Source organism: Bos indicus x Bos taurus, chromosome 19 (genome assembly GCF_003369695.1).
Source record: "Bos indicus x Bos taurus breed Angus x Brahman F1 hybrid chromosome 19, Bos_hybrid_MaternalHap_v2.0, whole genome shotgun sequence".
Taxonomy (NCBI): Eukaryota; Metazoa; Chordata; class Mammalia; order Artiodactyla; family Bovidae; genus Bos; species Bos indicus x Bos taurus.
The window spans coordinates 14,404,301-14,423,209 of record NC_040094.1 but is presented as its reverse complement, the minus strand read 5'-3'; the positions used below and the strand labels follow the sequence as shown (position 1 = coordinate 14,423,209).

The window sequence follows — 18,909 nt, the reverse complement described above, 5'->3', positions numbered from 1 at the left end:
CCTTCTCCAAACTAGCTTCTCTCTCACTGTTTGTCCCCAGTTCAGTAAATAGCAATTTCATCCATCCAACTGCTCAGACCAAAATCCCTAAAGTCATCCTGGATCCCTCTCTTCCCACACTGCACACACAATCCATCAGCCAAACCCATCAGTCCAACTTTCAGCATAAATTCAGAGTCCAGCCACTTGTCAGCACTCCCTCTAAAACATCGCAGTCCCAGCTACCGCCATCTCTTGCCCGGACTATCACGAGAGCCTCCTGTTTCCTGCTTGCCACCCTGCCTCCTTAGAATTGATTCTCAACACATCAGAGTGATGCGTCAAAAATATTAGTCCAATCATGTGACTCCTCTGTTCAAAACTCTTCAGTGGCTTCCTAGTGAAAGCCAAAGCCTTAGGATGGCCTACAAGCTCCTTCAGGACCTGGCCTCCCATTACGGCTCTGACTTATGGCTCTCCTATCCCACTCTTTCTTACCTACCCCACCCCGGGGGTACAGGCCTCCCTATTCCCTAGAACACACTAGCCTCGGCAGGGCCTTGGAGCCTTTGCACTCGCCATCCCCTTTCCCCCCAGAACTTTCATGGTCTGGTGTGCACTGCCCTCAGGGCTCTGCTCAAGTATCACTGAATCTCCCGACCATCCTACCTGAAAACAGTAACCATCCCGTCCCTGTCCTAGGCCCCTTCATCCATACCCAGTTTCACTGTTTTCCACTGCAGTATCATCCTGTTTCTAAGACTGAATGAATGTTTCTAAGACAGAGGGCAGGCCTTTGCTTTGTTTCAGCCCCTCACAGAGCTCCAACAGACCTTTCTGTGATGATATGTGTATGTGTGTGCTCAGTCCTGTCTGACTGTTTGTGACCCCAAGGACTGTGGCCTGCCAGGATCCTCTGTCCATGGGATTTCCCAGGCAACAATACTAGAGTGGGTTGGCATTTCCTTCTCCTGGGGCACTTTCTGACCCAGGGATTGAACCCAAGTCTCTGGTATTGGCAGGTGGATTCTTTACCAATGAGCCACCTGGGAAGCCTCTGTGATGATGTAAATGTTCGCTATTTGCATTGTCCAGCACAATAGCCCCTAGCACATGTGGCTACAGCTCTTGATATGTGACTAGCATGACTGACAGACTGAATTTTCAACTTTATTTTAATTAATTAGCTACAACTGAAATTTAAATAGCTACATGTGGCCAGTGGCTACTGCATCAGATAGCACAGCCTAGAGCAACAGTTACTCGATAAATACATAGTTGATATTCACATATTTGCTGAATCAATTAATGGAAGGAAGAAAGAAATCTGAAAGACTTTTCTTCTCAACTTTTTATTACAGAAAATTAAAAAAAAATACACAGAGGTAGACTATGGCAAAACGAACCTTTAAGTACCCATCACCAACCTGAATGCTCTCCCCTTCACCCCCGGCCGGGAGCAGGAAGGTTTTATTATTACTTTCTGTAAGCAAGGGGAAGATCAGGGATCTTTCCCAAAGCAGTATCTCCCTGAAGGCTTCTCTAACCTTGAAATAAGTTTCAGTGGATATCAGATTTGCAATACTGGCTTCTAAAAATCACTAAATTCTTGGAAAATAGTGAATTTATAATATTATTCAGAGTTTATATCTAACAGCATGTCTTAGGGTCTTTTACAAGTTACTGAGACATGACTTTAGGAATTAGGAGTCTGTTGAGAGAAAAACCTGTGTGCCAACAAGTATGTGAGGCACATTTGTGATAAGACAGCACTACAGAACTACATGGTTTTGTTTTGTTTAAACATTATTTATTTATTTGGCTGTGCCAGGTCTTAGCTGTGGCATGAAGGAATTTTAGTTGCGAAATGTGAACTCTTAGTTCGGCATGTAGGATCTAGTTCTCTGACCGGGGATCGAACCCAGGCCCCCTGCATTGGGAGCTCAGTCTTAGCTACATGTATGTTTTCATATCAAGGACCTGATTGCTCTCGTGCACCATTTATTTTCTTCATTTAAATTTTATTAAAGTCATACTCTGAAAGAGGAGCTATCTGACTACAAAATTGAGAATTCTGCTCTTGTTAGGATTCCCCCTGCTGGCTCAGACCTTAAAGAATCCACCTGCAATGCAGGAGACCCAGGTTCGATCCCTGGGTTGGGAAGATCCGCTGGAGAAGGGAATGGCTACCCACTCTTGTATTCCTGCCTGCAGAGGAACCTGGCGGGCTACAGTCCATGGGGTCGTAAAGAGTCAGACATGACTGAGTGACTAACACTTTCACTTTTGCTCTCATTAGATGACAAATTCCTCGGGCAGGGGTTTGTCTTATTAGTCTTTGTAAAACCAGCGTCTGGTATAGCAATTAGTGAAAGAAGCCCATAACCGCATGAAAGTGACACGTGTGAACTGTCACAGTATGAACAAATATTCTGGATCTTCAGTTTCCTAAACAGTTATGAATCTGAAAAGAAAACACTCAAATGGACTTTTAAGTGTGTCAGGTCAAAAGGCAGCGTAATATGCTAGCAAGTCAGGACTTCGCTGGTGGTCAAGAATCTGCCTGCTAATTCAAGGGACACAGGTTCAATCCCTGGTTGGGGAAGATCCCACATGCCTCAGAGCAACTAAACCCATGCGCCACAACTACTGAGCCGGCATGCTGCAGCTACTAAAGCCCCCACACCAGACCCCGCGGCCCCACAACTGGAGAAGCCGCTGAATGAGAAGCCATGCACCGCAGCCAAGACCCAGGGCAGCCACAAGTAAGTGAATAAGAAATAAGAAAATCAAACAGGGACTAACACCACCTGGATTTAAGTGTCTAAAGACGAGACGATCCTACCCTAGTCCCCTAGGCTCCAGTATAAAGACAGTTTGGAATGGACAATTTTCAGAGACACTATCTAACTTCAGAGCAATTAGGTTCTATGCTAGATCTACAATACACATAATTTTTAAAGCTGTTTATTAACTTCCCCTTTTATGCTAAGTCACTGTCCCTATAATTTACTTTTACAGTAAAGCTTTAAGAAGCTACATACACTGAATATAATTTAAAAACAAGACGACACCAGGCCCAGTTTGGTGAACAGATAGTGCCCCCTTTTCTAAAGTGCCAAACTCTTCGCTGGAGTCTACTCAAACACTGCTGGAATCCTGTGTCTAACACTTAACCAGCTCACACTGGGTTTAACATGAGTATAGAAAAGGCAATTTTGGCCACATATTTGCCTAGTAAACTACCACGGGACCACTTGCATTTGAAAAGTTTCTTTGATGGTTTGAGGCCAATTCTTCTTTCTTTCCTAGCTGGCTCCATCAAATGGAGCCTGTTTTAGGCTTTGTTCTGAGGTTTTACCTTTGTCTACACGAAGCAGTAGAACCAAAGTCATGCTCCGGTGTTTTTTTAAAGCAAGAGAACTGAAAGAAATGAGGGCCAGGCGTGTGTGCCTTCCCTTGACGCTGCTGTTTGATGAAATTTCTCGACCTTGCATTTAAAATGTGGCTTTTGTGTGTGCAGGCTCCATAATAGCAAGGCCACACTAGCTATCAAATGCCAATATTGATACTATCTTTGGGACTAAACACTGACAGACAGACAATGGAAACACAGAAACTAGAATGTATCTCAAATAAAATTCTTGTATAGATTCAAAACATAATCTTGTAATTATTAAAACTGGGGTTTAATTAGACATTGATATTGGTTTGGGGTTTGTTTTTTCAACTCCTTTATTACATCTTAAGAAACCTAACTGATTAACTCTCTGCTCTAACTTCAGCCATAATTTCAGTTTTCAAAATTATGCACTTCATATATACATCCTCTCTAAAGTCACCAAGAAGATATACATGTAATAAATTTTATCAAACTTTTAAGAAACACTATCCACATCTCAAATAGCAGCAACATCTCAAAGTCAAACTAAAAATGAAATACTGCTCTGAACAGATCTGTTTTCCAGCAACAAATTAAAAGGAGTAGGTTCCAATCAGACTTTAAAGCATATTCTCAGCCATCAACCGAACCACTGGAAAGACACATGCCAACAAGAACACTGTATGGCCGTTAACCATAGGAATGGCCTTACACATCCCTTATTCACACTACAATCTAAATGCATACAATTAAAGCTACCCTATCAGCCATCCATATTAATCACTCACCAATTTAACTAAAGTAAACCACCATGTCAGAAAGCTTGCCTCTTCTCTATTTCTTAACATTATCGACTTTTAATAGTTCACTGAATTAGTAATTACTTGTTTATGACATTATCAAATGTCTTAGACACATATGTCCAGCATGTGGCAGGGTCAGCTATAGACATGTCCTGATGGCAGATGAAAGGAAAAATTTAACCCATCAAAGTGGTCATCAAAAGAACAGAATCTATTATGTCTTTCTCCAGCTGCTCTTGGTTAAATTCAAAGTGACAGGACAAACCAAATCAAAACTAAACAGAGTTAGAAGCAACATATGAAACCCTAATGAACCCTCAGAAATCCAGGTATCGACCCGTCAATATCTAAGCTCAATTAGTCCTTTCAGAGCAAAATACCTCACGAGGTGACAAGAAACTAATTTGAGGTCTCGGCTATGAAAAGAACAAACCCAGTCACTTGCCAGGGCGCCACCGCCAGCGAGGCCGTGCTCCAGGGGCCACACGCCCCAGCTGAAGCCTGTACACTCAGAGCCTGTGCTCCGTACCAGGCGCCACCTCGAGGAGTCCACACACCACAACTGGGGAGCAGCTCCCGCTCACTGCAACTAGAGAAAGCCTGTGGGCAGCAATAATTAATTTAAAAAAAAAATTTTTTTTAATGCTTTAAAAAAAACTCAGTCACTTTATAGTCACTTTATAGCTTATTGCTAAGTACAGTCATAGCTCAACCTGGGAATCCTGGGAGGATGAAATGAAGACATGAGTCAAGTACCTGTCTAATCAGTCCAGGAACTGGCACGTTACTAGTGTTCAGTAAACATTAGTCCTTCCTCCGTTCTTTGAGAACTCAGGCCTATCGAGTCAAAAATCAACTTTAAATGGCAATATAGACAACATATCTTAAAAGCTGCTGCTGCTAAGTCTCTTCAGTCGTGTCCAACTCTGTGCAACCCTGTAGACAGCAGCCCACCAGGCTTCCCCGTCCCTGGGATTCTCTAGGCAAGAACACTGGAGTGGGCTGCCATTTCCTTCTCCAATGCATGAAAGTGAAAAGTGAAAGTGAAGTCACTCAGTCGTGTCCGACTCTAGCAACCCCATGACTGCGGCCTACCAGGCTCCTCCATCCATGGGATTTTCTAGGCAAAAGTACTCGAGTGGGGTGCCATAGTCTTCTCCAACCTTAAAAGCACTTAATGTCAAAAAAAAAAAAAAATAAAGTTGCAAATGGGATCATGAAAATGAACAATAGACACTGAAAACATGGCCCTTCCTTCATGGTCATTTGTAACCTTCATATTTTATGAAATAATCTCTAGGGATGAATTCTAACAACACCTGAGCCAGATGGGAGCTGATCCCACCAGCAAGTGAGAACTCAGCAACGTTTGAAGCCTGTCAACAGTTTCCCTCCTAAAATCGTCACCACTGGGCACACTCTGAGCTTTCAGCAACTCCAAACAAATCAGGAACACAACTAGAAGGTTAATTGTTTTCATTAAAATTGTTAAGAAACCAGGAGTTCAATAAATCATTTGCCTTCAAAGGGAGAAAAAAATTACTTTCTAACACAACATAATGTTTCTTCTGGTTCTAAGAAAATGAAGCTCAGTTATTTACAAAACGAAAAGCATAATACTATAGTGAAGTCTTCCTATGGCTCACAAATGAAATATTTAAGAAACAAAGGTATGGGAAGAACAGGGCTTGGCCTAAAAAATCTTGGATAGAGTACTAGTATGTGACTTTCAGTAAGTTACTTAATGTCTCAGGGACTCATTATTGTGAGGTTCTTTTCAGCTCAAAAGAAGTACCATTACAGTATCTGATACTCTCCAGTCCTCTCCCTACTCCATATGTATTTGCTTATACATACACATACACACTCTCATGTACCTTTATTAAATAACACAGACATATTTTTTAAGTTGTAGTGATTTAAGGCCCATTATGAAACAAAGAGAGTGAGAGTGTATGTATTCTGACCCTGAACACCATTCTCAGTGGTGAGGGCCATTTACACAGCCTCGAGACACATGACTTAACCAAGTAAGCCTTTAAACCCTTACAATGAAACATTAAAATTCAATGTGGCTATAATCTCTTCCTTACAAAACATGGACCCAAAGAGTCTGGCTTCAAGTATGGTTAAAAAAAAAAAAAAACGGCGAAACGTTATTATATTCACCACCAAGCTCTTCCAAACAACCTACCGCATCAAAAAACACAAATGAAAACTCACAGCCCATTGTAATACATTGTACCACTTCTGAATGCAACACTTAGCTCAGGCTTACTACCCTGACAAATAAAGGAAAGCACTTTATGAAGCCAATTTAATTGGGAGGTGACAGAAAACATACAGCCATTTTCTTTAGCCTTATCATTGAATTGGCTTCAGCTCCAATCTCTGGTAAATCCCACTCAACAGAAGAAATTAACCAGGTCAGCAGAACAGGTGCTACGTTGTGTCTGTCAAGGGCCTGGCATCACCACAATTACTTGCACACAATGAAGCGGTAATCTTTACAGATCATCTCTCCCAAGAAGCATATTGGGGGAGGGGGAGGAAAACTGAAGGCAGGCGGGGGATGGGGTTGGGGGGAGGGGAAGTGGGGGGGTAGTTCGAAGAAGAAGAGGAATAGGAGGCAAAGAGAAAAGGCAAGAAAAGAAAATGAATGTGCAGCTGCCTGGCGGCTCAGCAGATGTCGACTGTGATGTACGAGGCTGGGATAAGCTGTCGTAGCCTGCTGCCAAAGAGTGGTAAGTGATTAAAGCCTGCACACTTCTAAGCACCATATTTAGAATCTGTGGGGTTTCAAGCCTTGCACCCATTCCTTGCTGTGCTGCCAGATGTTGGCAACTGGTCCAGCTCCTACTGACTGTGCGTGGATGGCAGCAGTTGGTGCGGCAGCAAAGCAATCTGGAATGCTTCCGGAGATGCTGTACATTCACAAGTGTCACCCATCATTCACCTTTACAGAAGGCTGAAACAACTCCAATTTGCTGCCACTTCCCTCTTGGGAAACAGCCAAGATAAAGTTGTGCCTGGCAGCCCCATTTGTTTCACTCAGGTGTTTCAGCTGCTTCGCTGACCTCTATTAGTTTAAGTTTTAATTTAGATTAACCCCAGCACCCCAATTAACCAGCAAGGGGAAAAGCGAAGATGTGACTAGTCATAACTGAAATCAGAATTTATCGAAGTTAAAATTATTAATTGGGATGAAGGGCCAATCAAGTAATGCTATTTCTTTTTAAGCAGACCTCCAGGCCAAAAAAAAAAAATCTTTCAGACTAAGGATTGCCAGTGGAAGCAGCTTCCCCCAGTAATTTCAGTTTATTTCATTAGGTCTATTTAATTTATGATGCACTTTCTATCGAACAATGTACACTTCAATTAATGAAGACTGGAACATTTTGGATTGTCTCCCATGATCTCACACATTCACACAGCATTAGTATCCCATGTCAGGTACTCTCTTAGACAGTCTAGAGCAAAACAGAGTTCCCCACTCTTCTGACAAATGGACATTATAATAGAAAAAAAGGAAAAAAGAATCAAGACCTCTGACTGGGAACACCTGGGGCCACACACCAATCCTCTTGCCTCCACCCTCTCATCATTACTTTTAAGATGCACAGCAATAATTTTATGGAACATCAGAGTGAGAGTGAACAGCAAGATTAATTTTAAAATATCTCTCTCTCTTTTTTAGGGCAAAACCAGAGGTTTCCTCAATACAGAATCACTTTTTCTACTTTCTTCACAGTGTAGTTTTCTGTGTTCCTTCCTTCATACTTCCATATACTACACAGGACCATCATTACAGCTACACCCCCAACAAGCATTTGAAAAGTCTTCCATAAAAGTTAACAAGGATCATTGTGACAAATAATGACTCAACCAAAACTGAACAGCATCCCTGACTCTCCAGAGCTAGAGAGGGGACAGCCTACAGCACGTTTCATTAAGATGTATGACTGATAAGAGACCCAGGATTAGAGGAAATTATTTTAGTTCTTTAGACTAGCCCAGATTTTAGTCTACCTAGATGGTACAACCGTCATCAGAAAGATCAGCACGACAGCAGATGGCAGGGGCAGAGCAAGAACAGGGGGAATGACTGTGAGGAGACACTGAGAACTGGACTAGATTTCAACCTCTAGCAATTCCTTCTGTTTTCAAAGCACTACACTATTATTATAATCAACAGTGGCAGGCAACCTCAATATGTACCTAACTGATTTGAACATGCACACACACAAGGAAGTTTTAAGAGAAGAGATGTAATATGACAGAAGCAGAAGCACAATTCAAGAATTCTGGGATTCTGGCCTTTCAACCCCATGTCCTTACCTGCTAGTAACAGGACAAGAAACCAAACAAAAAATAAATCCTCCAGGAACATCATCAAAAGTGGCTGAGAGAAAATAAGTCACCTGATGCAAAGACACTGAAACTGTTCTACAGTAACTTACACTCTGTAACAACTAACAAAGAAGCTGTAGCTATTTTCATTTCAGGAGGAAAAATATAAAACCAAAGTAACACATCTAGAACTACACAGCAAGTCGATTCTGAGTACATGTTCAGAAACCCTGTCTGACTCTATCCTTCTAAGGTAAGATAGCTACCTTTAGGTCAGAGAATTCTATCAGGTGTCTTAAAATGCTAAAGCCTGATTTATAACAAAAGAACAGAGTGTAAAAATCATACCTGGTGATAAAAGTCATCATCATCAAAGATTTCTTCATCCAAGTCCTTCAGGTGGGCATTGGCAGGGGCCTCAGGAAGGATCTCCTACATCAGCGAGAAGGAAAAAGTGAATCCCAATGAGGTTAACAAAGTAATGCAGTGACTATAAAGAATGTGTAGAACAGTAAAACCACTATCTTCCTTAAGATATAAAGAGCTCTCACAATTAAAGAACAAAAATAATGCTGTTGAAAAATGGGCAAAACATTAATAGGCACTTGACAGAAAAAACACAAATACTCAATGGTTATATGAAAATATATTTAATCTCATTCTAATACAAGCAAATTGAGATGAAAAAACATCATTTTTCATCTCCAAAACAGGCAATCTTCAGTAATGGAAAATACACCAGCCTTTTTGAGGCAATTTTACAACATCTATCAGAATTTAAAATGCATATTCTCCTTAATATTTCCACTTCTAAAAGTGTATCCACATGTTCACATAAAAACAAAAGCATATAAATGCTCAGGAATGTTTCTTATAGCACTGTTTCTAAAACTAGAGAAAACATAAATATCCACTGTTCAAATAAATTCTAGCACACATCCATACAATGGAATACTCTAGCCATTAGAAAAAATGAGGTAGATCTCTACGTAATAGCCTGGAAAAATATCTAGAATAATTTAGAAAGCTGTAAGATTGTATGTATAACTTATATATTTATACACACATATATATCCATCCCATTTAGTTAAAAAAAAATAGACAATTTTTTTTTGTTTTTTTTGGCCATGCCGTGCAGGCTATGTGGGATCTTAGTTCCCCAACCAGGGACTGAACCCATGCCCACTGCATTGGGAGCATGGGGTCTTAACCACTGGGCCAGGAGGAAAGTTCCAAAAACCATATTTTTATGAATGCATTATGTGTTATGTGTGTGTGTGTGTGTGTGTGTGTAGAAAATACCTAAAACCTTGTTACAACTATGAACATTGGTTAAACCTAAGGAGTGGAATTTTCAGACTAGGGGAATTTTACTTTTCATTTAAAATTCTTCTGAACTTAAGAAATACATATTAAGTATATATTTCTATTATAAATAAAAGAGTTTCCTTTAGACAGAAGAATCTGCCTCTTCCAATTCTGGATCCTTTCCTGGAGCATATAAACATGCAAAGGAAAGTCTAAAGTACACACTCAACTCAATATTAGTGCTTCTAAAGAAGAAGCTTTAAAACTGAATTTTAAAAACTGAATTACAAATGCTTCCATGACCAGACTCATATCAAACTCAAAATTAAGAGAAGGCTATACACAAGTTAATAATAGCTTTATTCATTATTATTTTTTGTTTAGGAGAAAGAGTGGCTTTATTTCTTTGCCAGGCAAAGGGGTAACACACTAGTCTAGCACCTCAAGAACTGTGCCCCAGTGGCTTCATTTTTTAAAAACTTTCCCCTCTGACATCATCTCAGTTTCTCAAACAAAGCAGTGCTTTTTTCCCCCCTTTCTTTCGTTTATTTCTTATACCCCAAGGAATACCTACAAGGAGGTGAGCAGATCGTCCAGTTAATTAGCCTCCTTTAGGAACTGCTCCCGTAATCACCATGCATCAGAGTCCTTACCGGCTGCCCTGGCAGACTCTCCGGGACAGGCTGGACTGCTGGCTCAGGTTTGCCAAGAACTCTGTAGACAGAACGCTTGGTCTGTGTCCTTCGAAGTAATCTTTCTTTGTCCATCAGAATATGATCGATCTGAGTCAAGATTGAGCGTTCAAAGGCACCAAAACCCTGCAACAATATCAACCAGTGTCAGATAACGCGCAAAGTCTCTGCAGAAGCCAGCGACGTTGGTTTCTATATCTTTCTGTGTCAGCAGAGAAACAGACAATCCTCTTTCCAGGAGGGGCTTTCGGTTAAAGGCTGAGTGGGTGAATGGCTGTGATTGTTCTCAGAAAAAAACTAAAAATTAGTCTTAAGCAGGTCACATTTCTTTCCTATACACAGAGATTAACTTCTGCTCCTTTAATATTAATTGTGGTAAAATCCGTTTCTTTAAGGTATTTTGTTTTTCCAACACTTACAAGGCCACCATTTCTAGACTTAAAACACTCCTTACTAATAAAGTTGAAAACCCACGCCTGAATGGTATAAACCTCAGTGGTAGGAGTTCAGTAAATTTTTCCACAGAGATGACGGATGACTACCACATCAAGGCATCATCCATATAAGGGAGCTGTAGCTCCCATTTCTCACAGCCGCTTCAGGTTGCCACGACCTGCCTCACACACTCACATACACACACACACAGGCACCCACGCTTGCCTTCCCCAGTTTTCCAGAAGCCAGCTTGGTCTTATCGTGCCACTTCTGGAGCGTGCGGTTCCTATAGACAGTGAAGTCGGCGAAGCGCTTCGCCATGAAGCTGGGGTAGTCCTCCGTCTCCAGCTTCCTCTTTGTCGGGGCCCTCCTCTGCGGCTTCTTCTTCTCTACGAGCTCTTCATCATCACTGGAAATCTCCTCTTCACTGGAAAACCCAGTAAGAATCCAATGTAAATAAACGTTACCTGAGTAAAACCTAGGCCCATGTGCAGTCAGGAGTATTCCCTGGTGGCCCAGTGGCTAAGACTGTGCTCCCAAAGCAGGGGGCCCAGGTTCGATACCTGGTCAGGGAACTTGATACCATGTGTGGCAACTAAAGATCCCACGCAGCCAAACAAATAAATTAAAAAAAAAATTTTTTTTTTAAAGAGTATGGCTTTTTTCTGTTGTAAGAGAGCATTCACACAGTCAAACAAAAACTTCTGTACTTTTTCAAATAAACATAAAAATAGGTGGTTTCAAAAATATTTTTAAAAGGTAAGAAAACCATAAAAGTAAATGAGGTTGTTAAAAACATTATTAGAAATGCACATGAACCAGGCCTATACTGTTATAGCAGGGTCTTTAAAAATTAAACACATAATCATACTTTTATGACCTTAATCCCCAAATCAATAAGGGGAATATGTCTCTCTGTAACCAATTGTTCGGGAAAGCTGAATAGTATTAGTTGAACCAAATGAAGAGAAGCAGAATGTGAAGAAAACTCAAAGCGATAGGCCACAGAACCCAAGCTAGACTGCAATGCCCTCAACCGCCTGAGAACGTAGCCTCCAGTTAGAACCCGCTGCACTCTATGGACTGCCGACCCCAACACACAGGAAGTGCTTCCTACAAGAGAGCTCCTCTCCTCTGTCCTTCAAACTAACTCAGTGGAAAGGAGTGGAGCGGAAGAGAAGTGCAACGGAAAACAACAGGCAGGTACCACTTGCAGCAGGCTCAGCCAGAGGGAGAGGTCAAGGAGGCGGGTGACCCTTCATCAGGTGTGATCATTTCAGGAAGGGAAAAAAAAGTTTATTCTGCTATTTTCCAAAAGGTTTCCACCAGTCAAAATAACTGCCTCTTCCCTTACTAAAAAGTCGATGGTTGCAACTGGCAATTCCATGTATGGGCAACAAAGGGCTTCGTAAACATCAATTATGCATTCATACTAAAAATGTGCTTTCACCAATAATTTCACTAGATCTAAAAAACAAGGCAAGTTTGGGGAATTCCCTAGTGGTCCAGTGGTTAAGCCTCAGTGATCTCACTGCCAGGGCTCTGGGTTTGATCCTTAGTCGAGGAACTAAGATCCCACAAGCCGAGAGGTGCAGCCCCCAACCCCCAGAGGCAAGTTTTTTGCAGAAGCTTACAAAGGTAACTGGGCTCCCTAGGTGGCTCAGTGGTGAAGAATACACCTGCAATGCAGGAGACACAGGTTGATCCCTGGGTTGGGAAGATCCCTTGGAGGAGGGAATGGCAACCCACTCCAGGATTCTTGCCTGCAGAATCCCATGGACAGAGAAGCCTGGCAGGCTACAGTCCACGGGGTCACAAAAAAGTTGGACACAACCTAGCGACTGAGCATGCACACATGCACAAACACAATTAGGCACAACTACACATAAAAATCCAAAAGATAATTTCCAATTTATATGCCATCCTGGCTACCAATTAAATGTGAGAGGCTCTTTCTATTAATAGTTTACTAACATTAAGAAGTCTGATATCTTCTGGAAGGACCTGACTTTATAAACAGTGGGAAAATATTCAGATGAAAAGACAGATTCCATAGTTCCATTCCTCCTTACCTTTCTGCTTTGGGTTTTGTCCCATCTACGAGATACCTAGTGTCTGGGTACTGGAAAAGCAACTCTTCCTGGAGATCTACCAATGACCTCAACAGTGCTTTAAGTGCCTTGTGACCTGGGAAATAAAGCAGGGAAAAGGAACAGTTAATTACCTACAGTGCTCCAAAGCAGGTGATGCCTCTGACGCCTGCCTCCCGAGTAGTACTGGCTGGGCGGGAGAGGAGTACAGGACTGGCCGGGCCTAAGAACTCTCTGAAATGCAGAATTCCTGAAAGGAAATAGTAACAGTGCCTACCTCCTAGAGTCCTTGTGGAGAACAGGCAAGGAAACATGTGTAAGAAACTTAAAACATCTGCAATAAGTTCTGAGTTCTTAAATTTACTAAGTTTGACAAAATCCTTCCTTGTCTGTCATCATAAGCAATCATTTTCTTCCTCTGGTGTTATCTCAGTTATCCTTCTACAGTTGCCTCTTGGATTATCCCTTTATCAACTGGCTCCTTAAGTAATACCTTCTCTTTTCCCCCCAGAAGCACAACTTAGTCCTAGGATTCCTATCACCACCACCTCCCTTCCCTGAGAGATCTTCTCTGCCTCTGGTGTGAGCTGCCACCTCATTCATTTGGTCTCTCAGTGTATGCTATGCTATACTATGCTAAGTCACTTCAGTCATGTCCGACTCTGTGGGACCCCGTAGATGGCAGCCCACCAGGCTCCCCCGTCCCTGGGATTCTCCAGGCAAGAACAGTGGAGTGGGCTGCCATTTCCTTCTCCAATGCATGAAAGTGAAAAGTGAAAGTGAAGTTGCTCAGTTGTGTCCGACTCTTGGCGACCCCATGGACTGCAGCCTGACAGGCTCCTCCGTCCATGGGATTTTCCAAGCAAGAGTACTGGAGTGGGGTGCCATTGTCTTCTCCGCTCTCAGCATATACCCTTATGGAAAGTTCCTGTTTATGAACACACACCCAAGTTAATGACTTCCTGTTCGCAATACAGTGATCGCTCTGTATCCTCACGGGATTGGTTCCAGGGCCTCTCCCCCTGGGTAGCAAAAATCCACAGATGCTCAAGTCCCTTCCTTATATCAAAGGGCCTAATTTGCATATAACCCATATAACCTACCCATATCCTCACACATACTTCAAATCATCTCTAGATTACTTATAACAACTAGTATAATGTCAATGTTACATAAATTGTTGTGAATATGATACAAATACTGTGGAAATGGTTGTCAAGAGTGCTGCAAATTTTCGGAACTTTCTGACATTTTTTTTTCTTTCTTTTTTTTTCTTCTGTACTTTTTTTTTTTTTTAACTTACAATATTGTATTACTTTTGCCAAATATCAAAATGAATCCGCCACAGGTATACCCGCGTTCCCCATCCTGAACCCTCCTCCCTCCTCCCTCCCCTACCCTCCCTCTGGGTCGTCCCAGTGCACCAGCCCCAAGCATCCAGTACCGTGCATCGAACCTGGACTGGCGACTCGTTTCATACATGATATTATACATGTTTCAATGCTATTCTCCCAAATCTCCCCACCCTCTCCGTCTCCCACAGAGTCCATAAGATTGATCTATACATCGGTGTCTCTTTTGCTGTCTCGTACACAGGGTTATTGTTACCATCTTTCTAAATTCCATATGTATGTGTTAGTATACTGTATTGGTGTTTTTCTTTCTGGCTTACTTCACTCTGTATAATAGGTTCCAGTTTTATCCATCTCATTAGAACTGATTCAAATGTATTCTTTTTAATGGCTGAGTAATACTCCATTGTGTATATGTACCACAGCTTTCTTATCCATTCATCTGCTGATGGGCATCTAGGTTGCTTCCATGTCCTGGCTATTATAAACAGTGCTGCGATGAACATTGGGGTACACGTGTCTCTTTCCCTTCTGGTTTCCTCAGTGTGTATGCCCAGCAGTGGGATTGCTGGATCATAAGGCAGTTCTATTTCCAGTTTTTTAAGGAATCTCCACACTAGTTTCTTTCCAAATATCGTTGGTTCAAAGTTGGCTGGATGCAGGGATATGGAACCCCAGGCTCTGGATCGATCAGTGTACTGAATTGTGTATTGGAAATCTGCTCATCGGGCACGTGTTCTCACCCAGTTCTCACAGCCAACAGGATGTATTCATAATAAAGCTGGTCGGGATCAAGTGTAACGTCTACGACCAAGAACTTTCAGAATAAAAACTGGCTCTCTGAGAAACACACTCTTACCTTCCTTATCAGCATAATCCTACTAATCCTACTAAAGGGGCTAACTAGACGTTGATAATTACTAGATATGTTTTGATAGCATTCAGACATCTCTTTATAATCAAACTCTCACATTTCCAGCAACTAAGAAAATCTCCACTTGGATGCTCCATCACTCCCTCAAACACCCCACGTCAGAAACAAAAGTTTTTTCTTCCAATCCAATCCTTCTCCTTTGTCTGCTTCTCTCGTCTCTGTTTAATTTTCATAGGCGATCACTGACATTTTGGTGCCGGTATTCAGTATATTCGATCAGTGGCTAAATCCTGTGTTTTCCATATGTATTATCACTAAGAGTTGTCCATTTGTCTCTGGCTATGCTTCTATCAGTCCTTCCCTCTTTCCCTTAAGGAAACATAATCTTCTTTCAAGCATCCTGACTCTCATTTAGCAGACCTTACATTCATTTCTTGGGCTTTATTTCATTCATTCATTTTGTGGCTCATTCAGTAAAGAATCTGCCTGCAATGCAGGAGACCCAGGTTCAATCCCTGGGTCGGGAAGCTCCCCTGGAGGAGGGCATGGCAACCCACTCCAGTATTCATTCTTGCCTGCAGAATCCCATGGACAGAGGAGCCTGGCGGGCTGCAGTTCATAGGGTCGCACAGAGTCGGATACGGCTGAAGCGACTAAGCAGCAGCAGCAGCAGCAGCACATTCATTTCTGTTCACATTTCAGACTAACCAGCTCACACAAACTTCCGTTTATCTGATTTTTATCAATTTGATTCTAACTCTTCTGCTTCTGCTGAGTAACTTCCTCACTATTTTGCATCCCAACCTATTTTATCACTGGGACACCAACACATGACTCAGACCAGTTCTCCAAACAGATCATGCTGTAGCACCCCATTTCACTGTAAGGCTAAGAGCTTACCTGAGAAAGTCCCCCTGAATTGGTCAGAAGGAACTCAGTGACCTAGCAGCTCCTTTGCATTCCTCCAATAATCTCCATATAAGACTATATAAATACAACTTCCCTGTTTATAAATAGCGTAAGATCCTTGATCATTTATCATTTATAAATTCCATATTCTAATCCTTTTATAATCAGTACATATCCATATCACTTGGGAGGACCTGCAATATCTGAAGAAATCCAAAATGCCTTGTGTTCCAACCCAAGATTCTCAACCCGTTGCTCTGAATTTTAACAAAACTTTCCACCAAATATAATGATAAAAAATTATTCTCAAGAGGAAAAAATAATACAGAATTATTCCTCTGATAGTTTTAGGGAAATGGATTAAGTAAAAACAGATGAGAAGTAGGCAAGAAGAAAAAAAAGAATAAAGACATAACAATTTTTTCTTTTTTAGGTCACATCACACAGCATGTATGATCTGAGTTCCCTGACCAGGCATCAAACCTGTACCCTCTGCATTGGAAGGGCAGAGTCTTAACCACTGGATCACCAGAGAAGTCTTAGACATAACAATTTTAAAGACAAGAATTACTTTAAAGTCTAAATGTGCTAAGTGTGTAACTTCCCAGACAGCTCAGCCAGTAAAGAATCTGCCTTCAATGCAGGAGACACAGGTTCTATCCCTGGATCAGGAAAGCTTCCTCTGGAGGAGGAAACGGCAACCCACTCCAGTACTCTTGCCCAGAGAATCCCATGGACAGCGGAGCCTGGCAGCTACAGTCCACGGGGCATCAAAGAGTCAGACACGACTGAAGCAACGTAGCACACGTGCACGTGGTAAGCGTAACTGGGATGATGCAAAAGTATGTGTGTGTGTACGGAAAATAATTACAATAGTGAGGAAAGCAAAGAATAAAAATGGCACCTACAAACACTATGTTACCATCAGTGAGCACCTATGAAAACAGCTGACAATTATAAACAGAGAGCCCATAACAGCTAAGGTTCTGAAAGTATGTTATAGCAAGAAACTTAAGAAAATACAAGAGACACTAACACTTGTAAGGAAGCCCATGAAAACAGAAATCTCATCTCATCCCAATTCTATGCAAGTATGAACCATTGTTTTTACTCCTTTTCGAGAAACAGCTATTTGTAAGACAGCCCATATTCTCCAAAGTGAAACCACAAATCAATTTTGCATCTGCAAAGTGGTCCTCAAAATTCCCAAGACTAAATCTTGAAAATATTAGGCTATGTGAAATAAGCCAGTTGCAAAAAGACATATATTGTGTGATTATGCTTACAGGAGGAACCTAAAACTACAGTCAAATTCACAGACAGAAAACAGAAGAGTGGCTGCGGAGAGGTGGGGATGGGGACTTCCTGTTCAATGGACACAAAGTTTCAGCTTGGGATGAGAAAAAAGTTTTCGGAATGGACAGTAGTGATGATGGTGGCAGGACAAGGTGAATATACTGGCGATTGAGCTGTACTCTTTAAGGCTGAAGTAATAATAACTCTACCTCCCCAGTCTATCTCTACACAGAAAAAGTCATCTACAATCCTTCGGTCTGGCGCCTAGTCTGAAAGAACAACGGAATGTTACTCAGCCTTAAAAAGGAGGGGAATTCTGACACATGCCACAACATGGATGAGCCTTGAGGACACTGTGCTCAGTGAAATAAGTCAGTCACAGAAGGACAAATACTGTATCATCCCACTTATACGAGGTATCTGCTGCTGCTGCTACTGCTGCTAAGTCGCTTCAGTCGTGTCCGACTCTGTGTGACCCCGTAGACGGCAGCCCACTAGGCTCCCCCATCCCTGGGATTCTCCAGGCAAGAGTACTTAAGTGGGTTGCCATTTCCTTCTCCAATGCATGAAAGTGAAAAGTGAAAGTGAAGTCGCTCAGTCGTGCCTGACTCTTAGCAACCCCATGGACTGCAGCCTACCAGGCTCCTCGGTCCATGGGATTTTCCAGGCAAGAGTACTGGAGTGGGGTGCCATTGCCTTCTCCAGTATACGAGGTATGTAGAGTAGTCTAATTCATAAAAACAGAGAGGAGAATGGTGCGTGTCAAGGGTTGGGGGGAGAGGGAAATGGAGAATTCTCATGTAATGGGTACAGGGTTTTAGTTTCACAAAATCAAAAAGTTCTGGCGATTGGATGTACAACAATGTAATTATACTTAACATTATTGCACTGTACACTTAGAATGGTAATTTTCATGCTATGTATCTTTTTGCCACAATAAAAAATAATTATAAGAACAGGAAAAACAAGTACTTGTCCCTTACTTCCTCCAAGTACCACGTGTCCATGATCTAAAATAGGAGATCAAGAACCATGCAGAGAAGCAGCTGCAAGGCAGTCCATAATGTTTACGGCTGCTTGCCTCCAACAAGCAAGTCATAATTTGACTCTCACATGTAACATAACCAAGAATTGTGAAAACATCCAACACAGAGACCACTACTTTTAAGGGCCACTTTCAAGTAGCTACACAAGCCCTTTTATTTTGCTCAAGTCAGTTTAAAAAAATCCATTGCAGATATATTAGACAGCATATCAATCCAACGAGAAGGCACAGAGCCAATATCAGTAAATCAAAGTGTGCCTTTCTGTTAATACTCTCTCATACGTCGTCATTTTATACACCCCTTCACCCAGTCAGAAAGTAGCCCTGAAGTATTTAAGCTCCATTCAGGGATAGCACCACCATGCATCAAAGTGTCAGGAGACCTACCAGAGAT

At 41.8% G+C, this 18,909-nt stretch overlaps 1 protein-coding gene across 3 annotated transcripts in view; it reads right to left on the bottom strand.

Annotated features, from left to right (window-relative positions):
* The window catches only part of AATF (apoptosis antagonizing transcription factor), a 108,034-nt gene that overhangs the window by 52,015 nt on the left and 37,110 nt on the right, over positions 1 to 18,909 (bottom strand). For all 3 annotated transcript variants that reach the window (XM_027517310.1, XM_027517311.1, XM_027517309.1), the window contains exons 5-8: positions 13,022 to 13,136; positions 11,175 to 11,376; positions 10,476 to 10,640; positions 8,863 to 8,946 (exon numbers count right to left, since the gene is read on the bottom strand). In XM_027517310.1, coding sequence (XP_027373111.1) covers positions 8,863 to 8,946; positions 10,476 to 10,640; positions 11,175 to 11,376; positions 13,022 to 13,136 — 566 coding nt within the window. The remainder of the gene's footprint in view (positions 1 to 8,862; positions 8,947 to 10,475; positions 10,641 to 11,174; positions 11,377 to 13,021; positions 13,137 to 18,909) is intronic.